The following is a 15,456-nucleotide window of genomic DNA, read 5'->3' as shown; positions in this document are numbered from 1 at the left end:
AGGTTAGTGGGCTCAGTCAAAGCACTATTTTGGAGAGTGCTGAGAGTGCTACTTGCCGACCTGTGGATGAAACCAAATCCCAAAAAATGACTACAGCTCTTGCGAAATGGGTGGCAACTAACTGCAGACCTGTCAGCATCGTAGAAGACTCGGGTCTCAAGACGTACTACGGTTGGCATGTTCTGACCCGTCTCATTGCCGTCGAGGGGGACAGTAGTTTCACCATACACAGCCTGTATGACACGGAGAAAGCAGCCCTGCTGCAAGGTGCTGCAAACGCTGTCTCATTAACCGGTGATCACTGGACGTCAGTGAGTAATCAAAATTATTTAGAAGTTACTGCACACTATATTGACTCTGGTAAGGATAGGGATTTTTAGTTTTTTAGTTAGGTACTTGGAGGAATTGTGCAATAATGACAGATTCACACATTTTTCTTTTGTTTACAGTAAATAATAAACAAATACAAATCCTAAAGTCAAGTTCATAAAGTAACTTTCTTTGCATTCATTTGATTCCCAATCAAGATACACTGGTGAAAGTATAATGGCAAAATAATAGAATTTTAATCATGTGATAAAACATGCGATTACATTTTTATTACTTTTTTCGACATACTATGTCTTTTTTTCTTCTTTTTTCAACATACTCTACTTTGACTTTTCGACATACTATACCATGTCGGGAAGGGAAGTTTGGGGTCCCCTGCTGGAGCTGCTACCTCCGCGACCCGACCCCGGATAAGCGGATGAAGATGGATGGATATACCATGACTTTTTTATGACTTTTTTTGACAGACTATACTGTGACTTTTTTTTCAACATACTATACTATGACTTTTTATAACATACTACAGTATACTATGACTGTTTTAGGAAATATTATACTGTGACATTTTTATGACTTTTTATGACATACTATACTATGACTTTTTCATGACATACTATACTAAGACTCTTTTTTCAACATACTATACCTTTTTATTTTAAACTTTTTACGAGATACTATACTAGGACTTTTTTCTACCTTTTTCAACATACTATACTAGGACTTTTTTTCAACATACAACTATACTAGGACTTTTCGCGAAATAATATACTATGTGTTCTTTTTACTTTTTGCATATTATACTATGACTTTTTTCGACATACTATACCATGAGTTAAGTCATACTCTACTTTGACTTCTCGACATACTATACTATGACTTTTTCTACTACAACATACTATACTATGACTTTTTTTAAACTTTTTTTCGACATAGCATGACTTTTTTTTCAACATACTACTATACTATGACTTTTTCGACATACTGTTCTATGACTTTTTCAACATACAATACTATGACTTTTTTGACACACTATACTATGACTTTTTTATGACTTTTTATAACATACTACAGTATACTATGAATTTTTTTCGACATACTATACTATGACTTTTTCGACATACTATAAAAATACTTTTAATTACTTTTTTTGACATACAATACTATTACCTTTTATCTACTTTTTTCGACATACTCTACTAAGACTTTTCGACATACTATACTATGACTTTTTTCAACATACTATATTTACTTTTTTTTACTTTTTTCGACATACTATACTATGACTTTTTTCTGCTTTCTTTAACATACTATACTATGACTTTTTTTTCAAAATACTATACTATGACTTTTCGACATACTATACTATGACTTTTTATTGTACTGTTTTAGAGATACTATACTATGACTTTTTCGATACTATACTATGACTTTGTTTTCAACTTTTTTCAACATACTATACTATGACCTTTTAATGACTTATGACTTACTTTATTATGACATACTTAGTATTTTTATGACATACTATACTAAGACTTTTATGACTTTTTTGACATAATATACTGTGACTTTTTTAATGACTTTTTATCACATACTATACTATCACTTCTATGACTTCTTATATACTTATACTATGACTTTTTAATTATTTTTCATGACATACTATATAGTGACTTTTAACTACACAATATGCTATGACTTTTAAAAAAAAATTATGACATGCTATACTATGACTTTTAATGACATACTATACTATGACTATTTTGACAGACTTTTATAAGACGTACTATGCTACGATTTTTATGACATACTGTACCATGACTTTTTAATGGCTTTTTATGACATACTATATTTTGACTTTTTTAACTATGTATTATGCTACTTTATGACTTTTTTTACATAATTTACTATGACTTATTTTAATGACTTTTTATCACATACTATATAACTTCTATGACTTCTTATCACATACTATACTATGACTTTTCATGACATACTATATTATGACTTGTTTTTATGATAAATTTTTTATTTTTATATTTTTGAACATAGAACATACAGAACAAACAACTACAATCAAACAAGAACCAAAACCCTCTTCTACCCCCCAGCCTCTGCGGTCTCGGGGAAAAACAAAACAATATACAAGAAAACAAAACAAAACAAAAATCACACCCTGCCTAGTCGCTCTCTAATTCCTGTGGTGCCGAGGTCACCAGGACCGACACCCGTGCTACTGCGCCCCCCCCACAGGCCCACAGTCGATGACCCGGCTCTGTTAATCCTTGCTGCAGAGAGCTCCAGCACAACCACATCCAGGAAGCACGCCAACCACCGCTTTATACAAAGCGAGTGGGGGAGCCAGCGCCGAGCCACCACCTTCCTGGCCGCGGTCGAGCCAGCCAGCCAAATCCTTCCGTCTCCGAAGCAGATGCAATCCAGAGTCGCCATCAAGCAACAAAACAATTGTGTCAGCAGGAACTCAACATCCCATCACACCAGACACCACCGATGTTGTTCCACTCCAAAACCCATGCACCTGCTCACACCCCCAGACCATGTGCAGGAAAGCTCCAGCCCGTCCAAGCTGCCAGAACGTGCAACAGGGAGCAGGAACGACCCCAGAGACGCATCTCCTCCTCCGAGTCCAACACTTCCCACGGCACATGTTGAAGTGGATCAGCTGGTATGGGCTCCTGGAACAGTGGGAAATGTCTCAAACTGTCTCCCAATCAACTACGCTTCCCTCAGGGCTCAGCTCTCGCTCTCATTTCTTTACCATTGGATAGGAGTTCTCCTAATACTTGCATCAGTTCAGCATAAATCCGGACACTAATCCTCTCACAGGAGAATCAACAAGCCATTCAATGATTGGGTGCATTTCAAGACTGCCCTCGTGTCTGAGCACGACTGGCCGAGCGACGAGCTAGAGGCCGGGGCAGGCGCTTGCTGGTTGTCGCCTCACTTCATGGAGGTTCTCAACTCTGAAAACTTTGAAGCAAATTGTCAATTCGGCATCAACTTTCGCAAGACTGCCTATATTTGAAATCTAAACAGTTAATTTCTCGTCTAAAACGTTATCAGACGTGAATTTAATGATGAATAAGATGGTGAAAATTGTTAAAAATGTCTCGTTGTTGGTTGTTGCTCTGTCTGCAAGTTCTGAGTTGGCAGTGGGCGTGACTTATAAGTTCGACCAATCAAGTACACCTAGGAAAAGGGAAAAGACCCTGCTCTGGAGTAGGAGCTAAAAAAGTACGCTACTGAGGCCAGAGGAACTTAAAAATACCCCAATTTTTCCTGTCGGAACACAACGAAAAAAGTGTTTTAGGAACATTTAGTTCTAAGAACTGCAAAAATCCCTCCGGTCGGAAAGACACTGGCAGTTGTTACACCGTATCATGATGATTGGCGGAGAAAAAGCAAAACACTTTTCAGACCTCACCATCTGCGTCGCCAATTCCTATTTTGTCTCCAAAATGTGCGTAGGCCTATGCATGGGTCAGAGTTTGCGTGGAGGACCGCACATTCTCCCGTCAAGTTTGTTTTTTATAAATCACAACCTTTGCGTGGGAAGTGGCGTACGCACATTTTCAGCCCCGTTTTGTGCGTACGCCACATTTATAAATGAGACCCCTGGGCAGCCACAAATTCCACTGTTCCACAATTATGCGACAGCACTCGCCACTCCGACTCCACTGCGCGCACCCTAACATCACAGAAGCGCTCTTGACATCATTAGTCTGTTTCAGTATATAGCTAAGGTAAATTACTTTTCTGATCGTCAAAACTACACCAGAGATGTTTGGCTTGAATATATATGCTATAATAATCAGGCTGCAATGACCTCGCCAACAATTTCCTAACTTGTGCCTTCTACACAGAAAATGTGTCCTAACCACGTATCTTTAAAGCAACTTATTCTTTTTGCAGAATAACCAAAGTTTCAGGAGACACTGAACCAGCATAGGCCTATAAACCGTAGTTCTTTTCCACACATGAACAGGAAGTAAGCTGAACAAATGCCCGTATTTCAGGATAATTACCAATTGTGCCCAGTAGATGGCACTCTAACACAACAAATGACACAAGAAACGACTTATCATTCATTCTCATCTCAGCTGAAAAGACCGTTGAAAAGTTTCTGTTCTGAACCTCCTTCCAGGATAACTGAAGTTGCTTGGCTGACAGGGCTTTTTGAATCCTTCTGTAAAGTTATCGTTAGATACTATGATGGTGCTGCTAACGTTAGCCGAGTTGCTTGCAGACTCAGGCTTTTCAGCTGCCCCAACAGAGTTTGCCTCGGTGGTAGACGAGGAAACATCAACTGTAACATCTACAGATGAAATCTTGCTAATTTTAGCCGCATTACTATGCCGGAAGAAAAAATCTTGTATCCTTTTCTGCGACATATTCTTCTCTACAACTAACGTTCCAGTCAACTGGCTTCAGCCTGCTCGCTTCTCAGTGAGTCACGTCACTTGACTCACTTTCACTTTGACCTCTATAGCAGCTATAACAGTTAATTTTTAGTAGGCTATATTCAAACCTATCCATAACCCTTTTTTACTATTTGCCTCATTATTTGATATACAAAAATTAGGGCTGTCAATCGATTAAAAAATTAATTATATACTCTGTGATTAATTAATTGAAATTAATCGCATACATAATTAACGGTGCCTGAACCAATACTTTTTAAGAAAGTAAAAAAAGAAAAGAAAAAAAAGGGTACTAAACAACAGTTGGTGACATTAAAGAAGGCTTGTTTATTGCTAAGGCCATATGGTCAGAATTAAATGATTTAATAATAATGTATAACAATAACTTATTTCACTAGTAAATTGCTGTTGAACGACAAAAACAACCACCAGATGGGAAAAGGACATTTACAATAACTTCAAATGCACCACGAGGCTGTAGTTTACCAGTTTCATTGAACGCACCGTCTGTGTTGTTTCTCCGATGGCAGCTGCAGATTGTTACATACCAGTGTTGAATCCTCTACAGTAAAACACAGTCAAACTTTACACCGTTTAGCATTAGCCGTCAGCATTTTAACCGTGTTTAATCCAGCTACTAGCTAGCGGTAGGCTAACGTTAGCTGCTGTCAAGTATAGTGTTAACTAGCGTCACGTGCAGCGGTCTTTGTGTTGCCGGTATCGTCTGTTTCAGAGCATCAGAAAAAAGCGCAGACATATCGGCAGGAAGAAGATTTTTACAAGTAAATGTTCCAATTAATGATCCAGGCAGCACATTCTCGTCTCCCTCCTTCATTTTACAGTCCAATGGTGGCTAGAACGACTCCGGGTCAAACGTCAATATGGAATGGATTAATCTGTGTTCTTTTTTTTAACGAAATGAACGCGTTATTTTGACAGCCCTAACAAAAATATAAATAATGTCAGACAGCGAATTAGTAATTATTTAAAAAATAAAACAATATAAAATCCAGCTCCTGCCAACAGCGGGTGCTGCAGTACCCTCAGCACCCCCCTTCCCGCGCTTGTGGAGTTTAACTCCGAAAAGGCAGTTAACCACAGGTTCCCGTTAATGTGTTGTGATATTTAAACAAACGATCCGTCAACGGCGAAATAAAAGCCTCTTATTTACGAGACCGGTCTGAGAGATATCCAGCTTACAGCCGGGGTCTCCGAGTGTGACTGTCCGAGCAACAAGCTAGCGGCCCCAGCAGCGAAATTTTTTTTTGCAGGATGGTAGGGCAAGAACCCGCCCTACTCTCCATCTGAATGGCTAGTACTCATTGCCTGCTCTGGTGGGATTGGTTATGTTTAGGCAAGAGGAGTGGAATTGGTTATGGTTAGGATAAGAATGTCAGGGTCAGCCAATCAGGGATGAGTTCTCTAATGAATATTCATGAGTCTTCCCCTACCATCCTGCAACAAAAAAAACTTGCGCCCCGGCAGGCGCTAGCTGACTGTCGCGTCACTTTATGGAGCTTCTGAACTCCGAAAACTTTGAAGCAAATTGTCAATTCGGCAATGATTTTCGCAAGACTGCCTATATTCGAAATCTAAACAGTTCATTTCTCGCCTAAAACGTTATCAGAAGTAAATTTAGTGATGAATAACATGGCGAAAATTGTTAAAATTGTCCCGTTGTTGGTCTGTCTATGTACCGGAAACCCGACCCTCGTTGAATGCCAAAATTAATGTTGGGATACGGGTGCTGCCAAGTTCATACCAAGGGGGTAAGCCCATAGACATATATAAAATGGACCAACAGATCCCGTTGCTCTGGACGGAACAGTGAAGGATATTAGAGGCACTTTTCCGGTGATGGCTGAGCATTACTGTGCAGCCTCCAACTGAGAGAGACGACATAAATGTGACGTGAGCAACCTGTCTGAAAGTTGTACGCAACTTACTGTCGCATAGTAGAGGAATTACCGTACAGTACAGGAGAAGCACGCAGGCAGTTTCAACTTACATTAGCTGTTTAAGTTTAATTACTTATGTTAACTAGCATTTTAGTTAGCAATAATTAGCCTGTGTCCATGTTATCTCCTTACATATACCTACACTCTCCGTCTCTGCAAGATTTGGAATGATTGAGATTCTTGGCACAGCTACCAGAAGACGTACAACTTTCAGACACGTTGCTCACGTCACATCTACGTCTTCAAGCTCAGCTGGAGGCTGCGCAGTAACGCTCAACCATCACCGGAAAAGTGCTTCTAATTCACTTCACTGGTCTCCGTTGAAATCTATGGGATCACTTGGTCCATTTATTTAACTGTCTATGGTTCATACAAGTTACCAACCAATGCATCGTGCATCTATAAGCTAAATACCACATCCACATGAACAAATTCAGTGGTTCTAAACCATTCTTTTCTGGTTTTATGACTGAGTTTATAAATTACATTGATTCAATTAAGTACTCAAAAAATACTAAGGCCGTAAGAACTCTGGATCTATATGAGTCGTGTGTGACCTCAAAGGTTTATTAATAAGGGTTTTTTTCTTTTATTTTTTTCTCTGCCTACCAGCTTGTCCAGTAGGCTTATTGTGACTGTGGCTGTACCCCTGTATGTTGTGTATCTGATGTAATGCTGTATGTCATTTGTTCTGTGTATTTTGTGTTGTATTTATCTGTAATGATCTGTATGTATAAATAAAAAAAAAATGCACAATCCGTCATGCACATGTACGAACATCTTGCACATGTGCATGACGGATCGTACAGGTAGCACAGATCGTGTACCGACAGGCAGCACAGAATGTGTACCGACAGCATACTTGGTAAAATGGGAGTGTCAAGAACATTTCCGGGAATCTTAACTGTTCTTGTTGAAATGCTTGTGTATTGGGACAGTACTTTGGCAACACAAGATGATGTTTCACAGGGACACAAGAACACAAGTCAATAGAAGAACACAGATTGAGTTTTGGAAAAAGCACTCCAAGGCCGCCACAGTGGAGGAGATGATGCTGGACTCTCGTGCCAGGGAGCTGACCCAATATGAGCTCCCCGAGATCCTGTCCGTACTGCCCAGCCTGGCTGGATCCAGAGTGCTGGAACTGGGAGCTGGCATCGGGTGAGCATGCAGCTGCATTAGACTGTCTGTAGTAGTGGATGTGTGTGAGCATCTTGTTCAGGGTTTCCATTTAATTTAGGGGCCTGAAGCAAAAGGCAGATTCAATTCAAATTCAGGGGATCAGATTAAGTTTTTGATGTTGTGTTGGAGAACTAAACTAGTAAGCTAAATAGATTTATGAGAGAGGCCTGTAATTTTCATCATAGGTACACTTCAACTATGAGAGACACGACGAGTTGAGTTTTTACCAGAAAGTTCTATTTTGGTTTCAATAGGACAGAGGAGCCTCTTAAAGAAGAAGTTACAGGTCTGTGAGAGCCAGAAATCTTGCTTGTTTGTAGGTGACCAAATACTTATTTTCCCGAGGAATTTGCAAATAAATTCATTAAAAATCCTACAATGTTATTTTCTGGATTTATTTTTCTCATTTTGTCTCTCATAGTTGAAGTGTACCTATGATGAAAATTACAGGCCTCTCTCATCTTTTTAAGTGGGAGAAATTGCACAATTGGTGGCTGACTAAATACTTTTTTGCCCCACTGTATACTGACGTGTGTCTCTGCAGTCGTTTCACCAGCCACCTGCTGACCAAGGCTGGCCATGTGACGGCTGTGGACTTCATGGAAAGCTTTGTGGAGAGGAACAGGCAGGACAATGGTCACCATAGCAACGCTACCTTCATCCAAGCTGATGTCACAAAGCTTGATATCCCCCAAAACAGGTGTGTGTTAAACTTTATTTATATAGCGCCTTTTAACACCTCTTACCCCCTACATGAGACTGAGTTCCCTGAGCAGCTCCTTCAGCAGCAGACTGCTGCACCCTCAGTGCAAGAAGGAGCGCTACCGCAGGTCCTTCATTCCAGCAGCAGTCAGACTCTTTAATATAACATCATAATGTAGCATTGCTAACTGTTTCTGCAATATGAGCCATCACTGGACAATATTCTGCACTATGTGTATTTATTTATTTATCACTCTGTGCAATATGTCATATGTATTCACCAGCACCTTACTCATCTGTATATCTGTTTATATACTGTCTGTTTATATAAGGGTGTTTATTGTGTAAACATGTCTTTTTTTTAATTACTATTATTATTATAACTGATTCAATTTTCTTGTTCATATACTTTATGTATATATATTTATATATTTTTGTCCTATGTATACTTAATGTGTATTTGTGTTATTCTGATGTGTGTACATAGTTTTTTCTTTTTTCTTTTGAGCTGCTGTAACACAGGAATTTCCCCAGTGTGGGATTAATAAAATCTATCTCATTTTATCTTATCTTAGTACAACATTGCAATACAAGGTGCTTAACAATACAGCAATACAATGAAAATAAATTTAAAATAAAAACAAATTGATGAAGATTAAGAGAATGCTAAGCTAAAAAGGTAAGTTTTAAAGTTCCTTTTAAAGGTATTTACAGACTGTGATGCCCTCGGCTCTTCTGGTAGGGTATTCCAGAGGCGAGGACTATAGACACTAAATATCGCCTGCCTGTAGTTCTTTGTCCTCACTCAGGGAACAACTAAATGAGCTAATGTCAGAGGACCTGAGTGATCTAAGGCGAGCATATGTTGAGAGCATGTCTGACAGGTATTCCGGCGCTAGTCCATTGAGTGATTTAAACACCAAAGAAGGATCTTAAAGTCTATTCTAAAACTAAGATGCAGCCAATGAAGGGACTTTAGGACGGGTGTAGTCTATATCCTCTGGGATTGCTCTGTAGCCGACGGAAATTCCGATGGATTTCACTCATTTAGGCCGGATGTCCGTTGCCTAGGGCTTCCTTTGTGTTGGCATTTTAAACCTTTTCTCAAATCTCTGCAAGGTAAATCCAGACAGCTAGCTAGACTATCTGTCTAATCTGAGTTTTCCGTTGCACGACTAAAGTAACTTTTGAATGTACACGTTCCACCAAAACAAGTTCCACCCTGAGTTTATTTATAACTTTCTTAGGTAGACCAGAGAGGACAGCATTGCAGTAATCAAGCCTGCTGGTGATAAAAGCATGCATGAGTCTCTCAGTATCTGCCTGGGAGAGAAACGGCTGCACTTCAACAATATTTCTCTGGTGACAAAAGGCCATTTTAGTGAGATTCCCTCATGTGAGATTCAAAATTCAAATCTGGGTCTGTTAGGATATCTGTTCTTTAAGAAACACTTTATATCTTCAATGTTTAGCCATGCAGTGCTCTATGGATGGCAGTACTGGTCAGTCCACCACTTTGGACCAGACTGAAAACTCTCAACACTATTAGATGGACTGCAAGTTGGTTCGGACATTGATTGTCAGCAGACGATAAAGCCTACAGACTTTGATGGTCCCCTGACTTTTCCTGTAGCGCCACCAGGAGGTTGACATTTGTGATTTTTGCTGAAATGCTTCAACAAATGGACGGAATTTGGTACAGACATTGTTGCCCTCCAGCCACTCAGGAGGCATTCCTTTCCACAACGTATGAAGCTGTGCACGTGGCGTGAGATTCTACGACAATGTTGTGGACTCTCACTCCACGTGCACAGCTTTACATGTTGTCGGATTAAAGCAGGCAGCAAGCCATGCATTCTGATGGAGGATGGAGGATGAACATAGTATCCACTGGCTATCAAATCATACATAGGATATTTCCAATCTCTGCGCAGAAACCAGACCGGCTTTATTTAAACAATTTTAGCTTTTTAATATATTTTAATGTTTCCATTCATTGTTCCCCTCAGCATTGACTTTGTCTTTTCCAACTGGCTGCTGATGTACCTGAGCGACACAGAGCTAAAGTCCTTTATAGAGAAGACACTGGGCTGGCTGCAGCCTGGTGGCTTCTTTTTCTTCAGAGAGTCCTGCAACCACCGGTCAGGTACTTAGCTAACAATAAAACGTCCACATCTCTCTTATGAATAGTAATGGTTTACACATTAATGAGAACTGAATCTGACTCAAGAAATTTAAATAGGGACATTTGCTCTTTCTTTCTCATTTGCTCTGTCTTTCTTAGTAGCCAGTAACAGTAGCCAATATCGCTTTCAAAAGCAAATGGTGAAGGATTTTGTTTTAACTTGCGACGTTCTACCAAGGTGACTCCAAGAGGGACTTTAACCCGACTTGCTACCGCACTGAGGCACAATACAGCCACCTGGTATCATCACTACAAGTGGAGGTGCCAGAGGGGGGCCAAAAGTTTGGTTTCGACATTGTGTTGAAAAAGAAAGTTCAGGCCTATGTTGAGGTAGGCATTTAAGTCTTCTAGTAGAACCTTGGGTATAAAATTGAACATGGCAGTGTGAGATGTAGGTGCAAGGATGTGTAGTTAACCCTCTCGTTTCTCCCCTCCTCCATCTACTTCTCCATCCTTTTTGTCCTCCTCCTTTTCCAGATGAAAAATAATCAGAATCAGATCTGCTGGCTTCTGGAGAAGGTTCCCCGCTCCTCGAGCACCCAGAACGGATTCAACACCTTTCAGCAGTTCCTGGACAACAAACAGTACACCAACCGCAGCATCTTGCGCTACGAGAAGATGTTCGGAGCTGGTTACGTCAGCGCAGGGGGGCCCAGCACCACCAAGGTTTGCCAATTTTTTTGTGCCTGTGCACTCTGCAACAAGTGGTAGCGTAGCGATCTACTGCGCATGTGTGGAACGCGTCCTCCAAGCAGATAGTATAAACAGAACTACTGTGCGACCGCCGTGTACGCATCTGTTCTGGACTATAATCAAGCCTTTAGTCTTGCTAACAAATTACCTTCAACAGCAACAGAACCAGCCTTTATCGTAGCGGCTTTATCAGGGATAAATGTTTCTGTTCTATTTTTTTGTTGGGGAAGCTGTGCTTTCTTTCTATAATGCACCCTCTCTCCATGCCACATGAGTAAACTTGTGCCAAACAGACTTCAGACCTGAGAGTGTTTCATTCAACATTATTATAGACATATTTCCATGACTAAGAAAAGTGACATATGACTCGTATCCTTTTTTTGTGCTGACAGGAGTTTGTGGACCTGCTGAACCTGAAGCCTGGACAGAAGGTTCTAGATGTTGGCTGTGGCATTGGTGGAGGAGACTTTTACATGGCAAAGGTAAGAGCCAAGGAATCTGACATAGTTAGGGTGATGCTTATAATGATGATAGAGGGATTTTATAATGATTTAAACTACAGCGAAGCTGATGATTATGTTACTTTTCAGACCTTTGGAGTGGAGGTGCTTGGCCTGGATTTGTCAAACAACATGGTGGACATCGCCATGGAGAGGGCGATCACTGAGAAGCTGCCATCAGTATGTCTAAATGTTCCCTTGTCCAATTAGTTTAAATACCACAGATAACAGTTTTAAATAATGTGCATGCACTCTACCTCAGGTCCAGTTTGAGGTGGCTGATGCCACTAAGAGGTCGTTCCCAGAAGGTTCCTTTGATGTGATCTACAGCAGAGACACAATCCTTCACATAGATGACAAACTGGCCCTCTTCAAACGCTTCCATGTGAGCATTTTCTCATACTTTAAACGGTAGCATTAAGCAGTGGTGGCTAGCCCATAGAAGATGCCAGGGCAATGCCCCTCCTGCTCTACAATATTAATTTAATTTAGTCAGGGAGGGGGAGTATGTTTTGTTCAGTTCAATATGAGCTGTTGTGTACATTATAGTAACACACATTTTTTTCAGTGTTGCCGGTTATATTGTTTTTCAGCAGAAAGTCTGCTTAATTTTTGTCATATTCCCCCTGAAATAAATTTCACCAGTGGCATTAAGTCATTTCATTGATTTCCAAAAAACAACTGAAAAGAAAGACTTTTATGTCATACAGTATACTGTACATATTTCGTTGGGAAACGAAACTTTATCCGGTCTAACTTTTCTGCCTTGGTTTTCATTCTCCGTGTTCTTTGTATCCAGTCATGGTTAAAGCCAGGTGGAAAGTTGCTCATCAGTGATTACTGCTGCGGGGAGAAGCCCTGGACACCGGTGTTTGAGGCCTACGTCAAACAGAGAGGCTATGTTCTCTATACACCCTCACAGTATGGCAAGGTAAATATTCAGTAGACCCTACTTATGTAATAGTTTGTAAAAGGGCTACACTGCCCTATGGGGAGCTAAAACCCTTTGGTCCTCTTTACCAATATGTAACGAGGCGATTGGCACACGAATTATTGCTGAGCACACTGCAGTTTCTGTTTGTACACTGTATCATCCAATATATAAATTAAGTGATATGTCTCATGTTTCTTTTTTCCTCATTTCCTCATTTCCTGTTATCTTTGTACTCTACTAATAAATGCATACAATTCCCTAAATAAAAAACGCACAATATAAAGAGTATGATCCTTTAACTGTTTGGCCTGTGTACATAAAACAACCTAAGATCTGTGCCGCAGGACATTCCACCGGATGCATGTCTTTTCGCCGATGTCCGTTTCCTTCCACTTTCTTTGTGTTGGAATTTTATACTCTGGTGGATTTATGAGGACTATGATTAACTGTTCCTCAGATCGCTGCATGGTAAATCCAGACAGCTATCTAGACTATCTGTCCAATCTAAGTTTTCTGTTGCACGACTAAAACAACTTTAAAACGTACACGTTTCACCAAAACAAGTTCCTTCCCGAGGCTATTTTGCAGAGGCTCCATGTGGAGCTTAGCACCGCCCATGACGATTGTGATTGGTTTGAAGAAATGTCAATAAACCAGAGCATGTTTTTCTCCCATCCCGGAATGCTATGTGGACTAGCCAGACCAGCCAGGTCTGGCAAAGTGAGACTACCAAGTCCCTAAACAATCCTGTCATGTTTAGATGTTTGCCTGCCCACCAGACAGATATGTTAAAGGTTTGCTGCTTTTCAGTGAAGACTTTGTGAAACAACCACATTTGCTTATTGGGTAACTCTTGTTGTACAGACAGCCCAAATGCATAAAAAGTGTGACTGTGCGCTCTGTGGATGTGTTGCTAATGTATTACTACTGTCCATCAGCTTGTGGTGCTGTTCCCACTCTACTTCACCCTTTCTGTCTCTTCTCCTGTAGTTCCTCCAGGATGCTGGTTTCTGCAATGTTTGCTCAGAAGACCGGACAGCCCAGTTTATCCAGGTGATAAAGACAGAGCTGCAGAGAGCTGAAGTCATCAAGGATGAATTCATTCAGGTTAGCATGCACACCCTTTCAACCTAAGGACACTAACTGAACCTAAGGTTATCTCTTCTTTGGATGAGTGCTCATCATACCTGTGTCTGTCCTCTGCAGGAATTCTCTGAAGAAGACTATTTTGCAATAGTAAATGGATGGAGTGAAAAACTGGAACGTTCCAACAGTGGAGACCAACGATGGGGACTCTTTTATGCGACAAGGGATTGAGTGATTGCACTAAGAATTGAGAAGACAATAAAAGAAAAGAAAAAAGGTTTTCTTTCCTTATTTCCATATTGTCTATGCTTTTGTCTGATGAATTGTTTGTTTAAAAAAAATTGTTTATTTTTTCATTTAGGATTAAAAGTAATTTGTGAAGAAAACATGCAGAATTTGTTAAACCTGAAAGTTACAGCAGCAATTAAAAACATGATCACAGTATTACAATATTGACATGTTATTGATATGATGTAACAAAGGATAAAGCATTTACATATCTTATTTAGATAAAAATTAAGTTGGTTCTTATAGGAATATACTGCAAAATTAGCACCCTAAGTTCATCATCTCACAAAATATGGAAAATGAAAAGGAACTGGTTTACTGGAACGATTTAGTCTGCCAGCAGAGTCGAAAGGTTCAGAACTTGCCTGACCTGTTTGGCTCCATGACTACCACACCGCCACAGCTGCACAGTGTAAAAAAGGCCTACATACAGTGATGGAATCGCTTTCTGGTCAGGCAGGCTGCTCAACAGGACATCCTGTCTTACCTAATTAATCTGTCAAACTTGTGTTGTGAGCTCATGAAGTGTCAGCATAAATCTCCTCTGTGAAGTGAAATTATCAGGAAACTAGAAAGGACCTTATTATAAGGCTTGTGTCTTCTGAAACATGTAACTAATTACCAAATTTGTCATTTTAATTGACAGAACTGTTGAATTCCTGTATGCTCTTGCTGAATGTTTACCATTATCTAATTGCCCAAACATTCCTGTCTGTGAAGCTTTGGAATGACAATTCTGGTGAAAACTTTCTTTCTTTGGTCGCAGATATTTTTGTTCTTCTTCGTTGGCTTTAGTTGTTTGTTGAAAGCTCAGGCAATGTTCAGGCATAGGGGCAGAAAGATGCACATATCATGTTGTGATATTTTGATATTTTAAGCGTTATTAGCATCAAAATGGCGCCATAGGAGCTACGCGTTGTGAGGAGAGGCTTACCCCCTTGGTTACTGGTTGCACGGCATTCGTCGTTCAACTGCTCATGACTGTATTCCCAAGATGGCGGCCGCCTGTATACAAGAATGCTACTGTCTTTCTAAACTATCTTTTTAATAAACTGTCTGTACACTTACAAAGTTCTCAATGCTTCGATTTACATGTAGGGGACCTCATTATGCTACCGTGGAAGTGTGATGCTATTTTGAGCCTTGTTAATGGTATAGA

At 40.1% G+C, this 15,456-nt stretch overlaps 1 protein-coding gene across 1 annotated transcript; it reads left to right on the top strand.

Annotated features, from left to right (window-relative positions):
- Positions 1–7,634: 7,634 nt before the first annotated feature.
- LOC144524330 (uncharacterized) lies at positions 7,635–15,368 on the top strand. Its single transcript, XM_078260501.1, has 11 exons — positions 7,635–7,888; positions 8,454–8,609; positions 10,621–10,757; positions 10,975–11,126; positions 11,274–11,462; positions 11,882–11,971; positions 12,080–12,169; positions 12,252–12,374; positions 12,789–12,920; positions 13,914–14,030; positions 14,130–15,368. The coding sequence occupies exons 1-11, from the start codon at positions 7,683–7,685 to the stop codon at positions 14,238–14,240; spliced, it is 1,503 nt and encodes a 500-aa protein (XP_078116627.1). The 5' UTR covers positions 7,635–7,682; the 3' UTR covers positions 14,241–15,368.
- Positions 15,369–15,456: the final 88 nt, after the last annotated feature.

Source organism: Sander vitreus, chromosome 10 (genome assembly GCF_031162955.1).
Source record: "Sander vitreus isolate 19-12246 chromosome 10, sanVit1, whole genome shotgun sequence".
NCBI classification, from domain to species: Eukaryota; Metazoa; Chordata; class Actinopteri; order Perciformes; family Percidae; genus Sander; species Sander vitreus.
The sequence above is the reverse complement of the archived record's forward strand: the minus strand, read 5'-3'. Positions and strand labels throughout refer to the sequence as shown.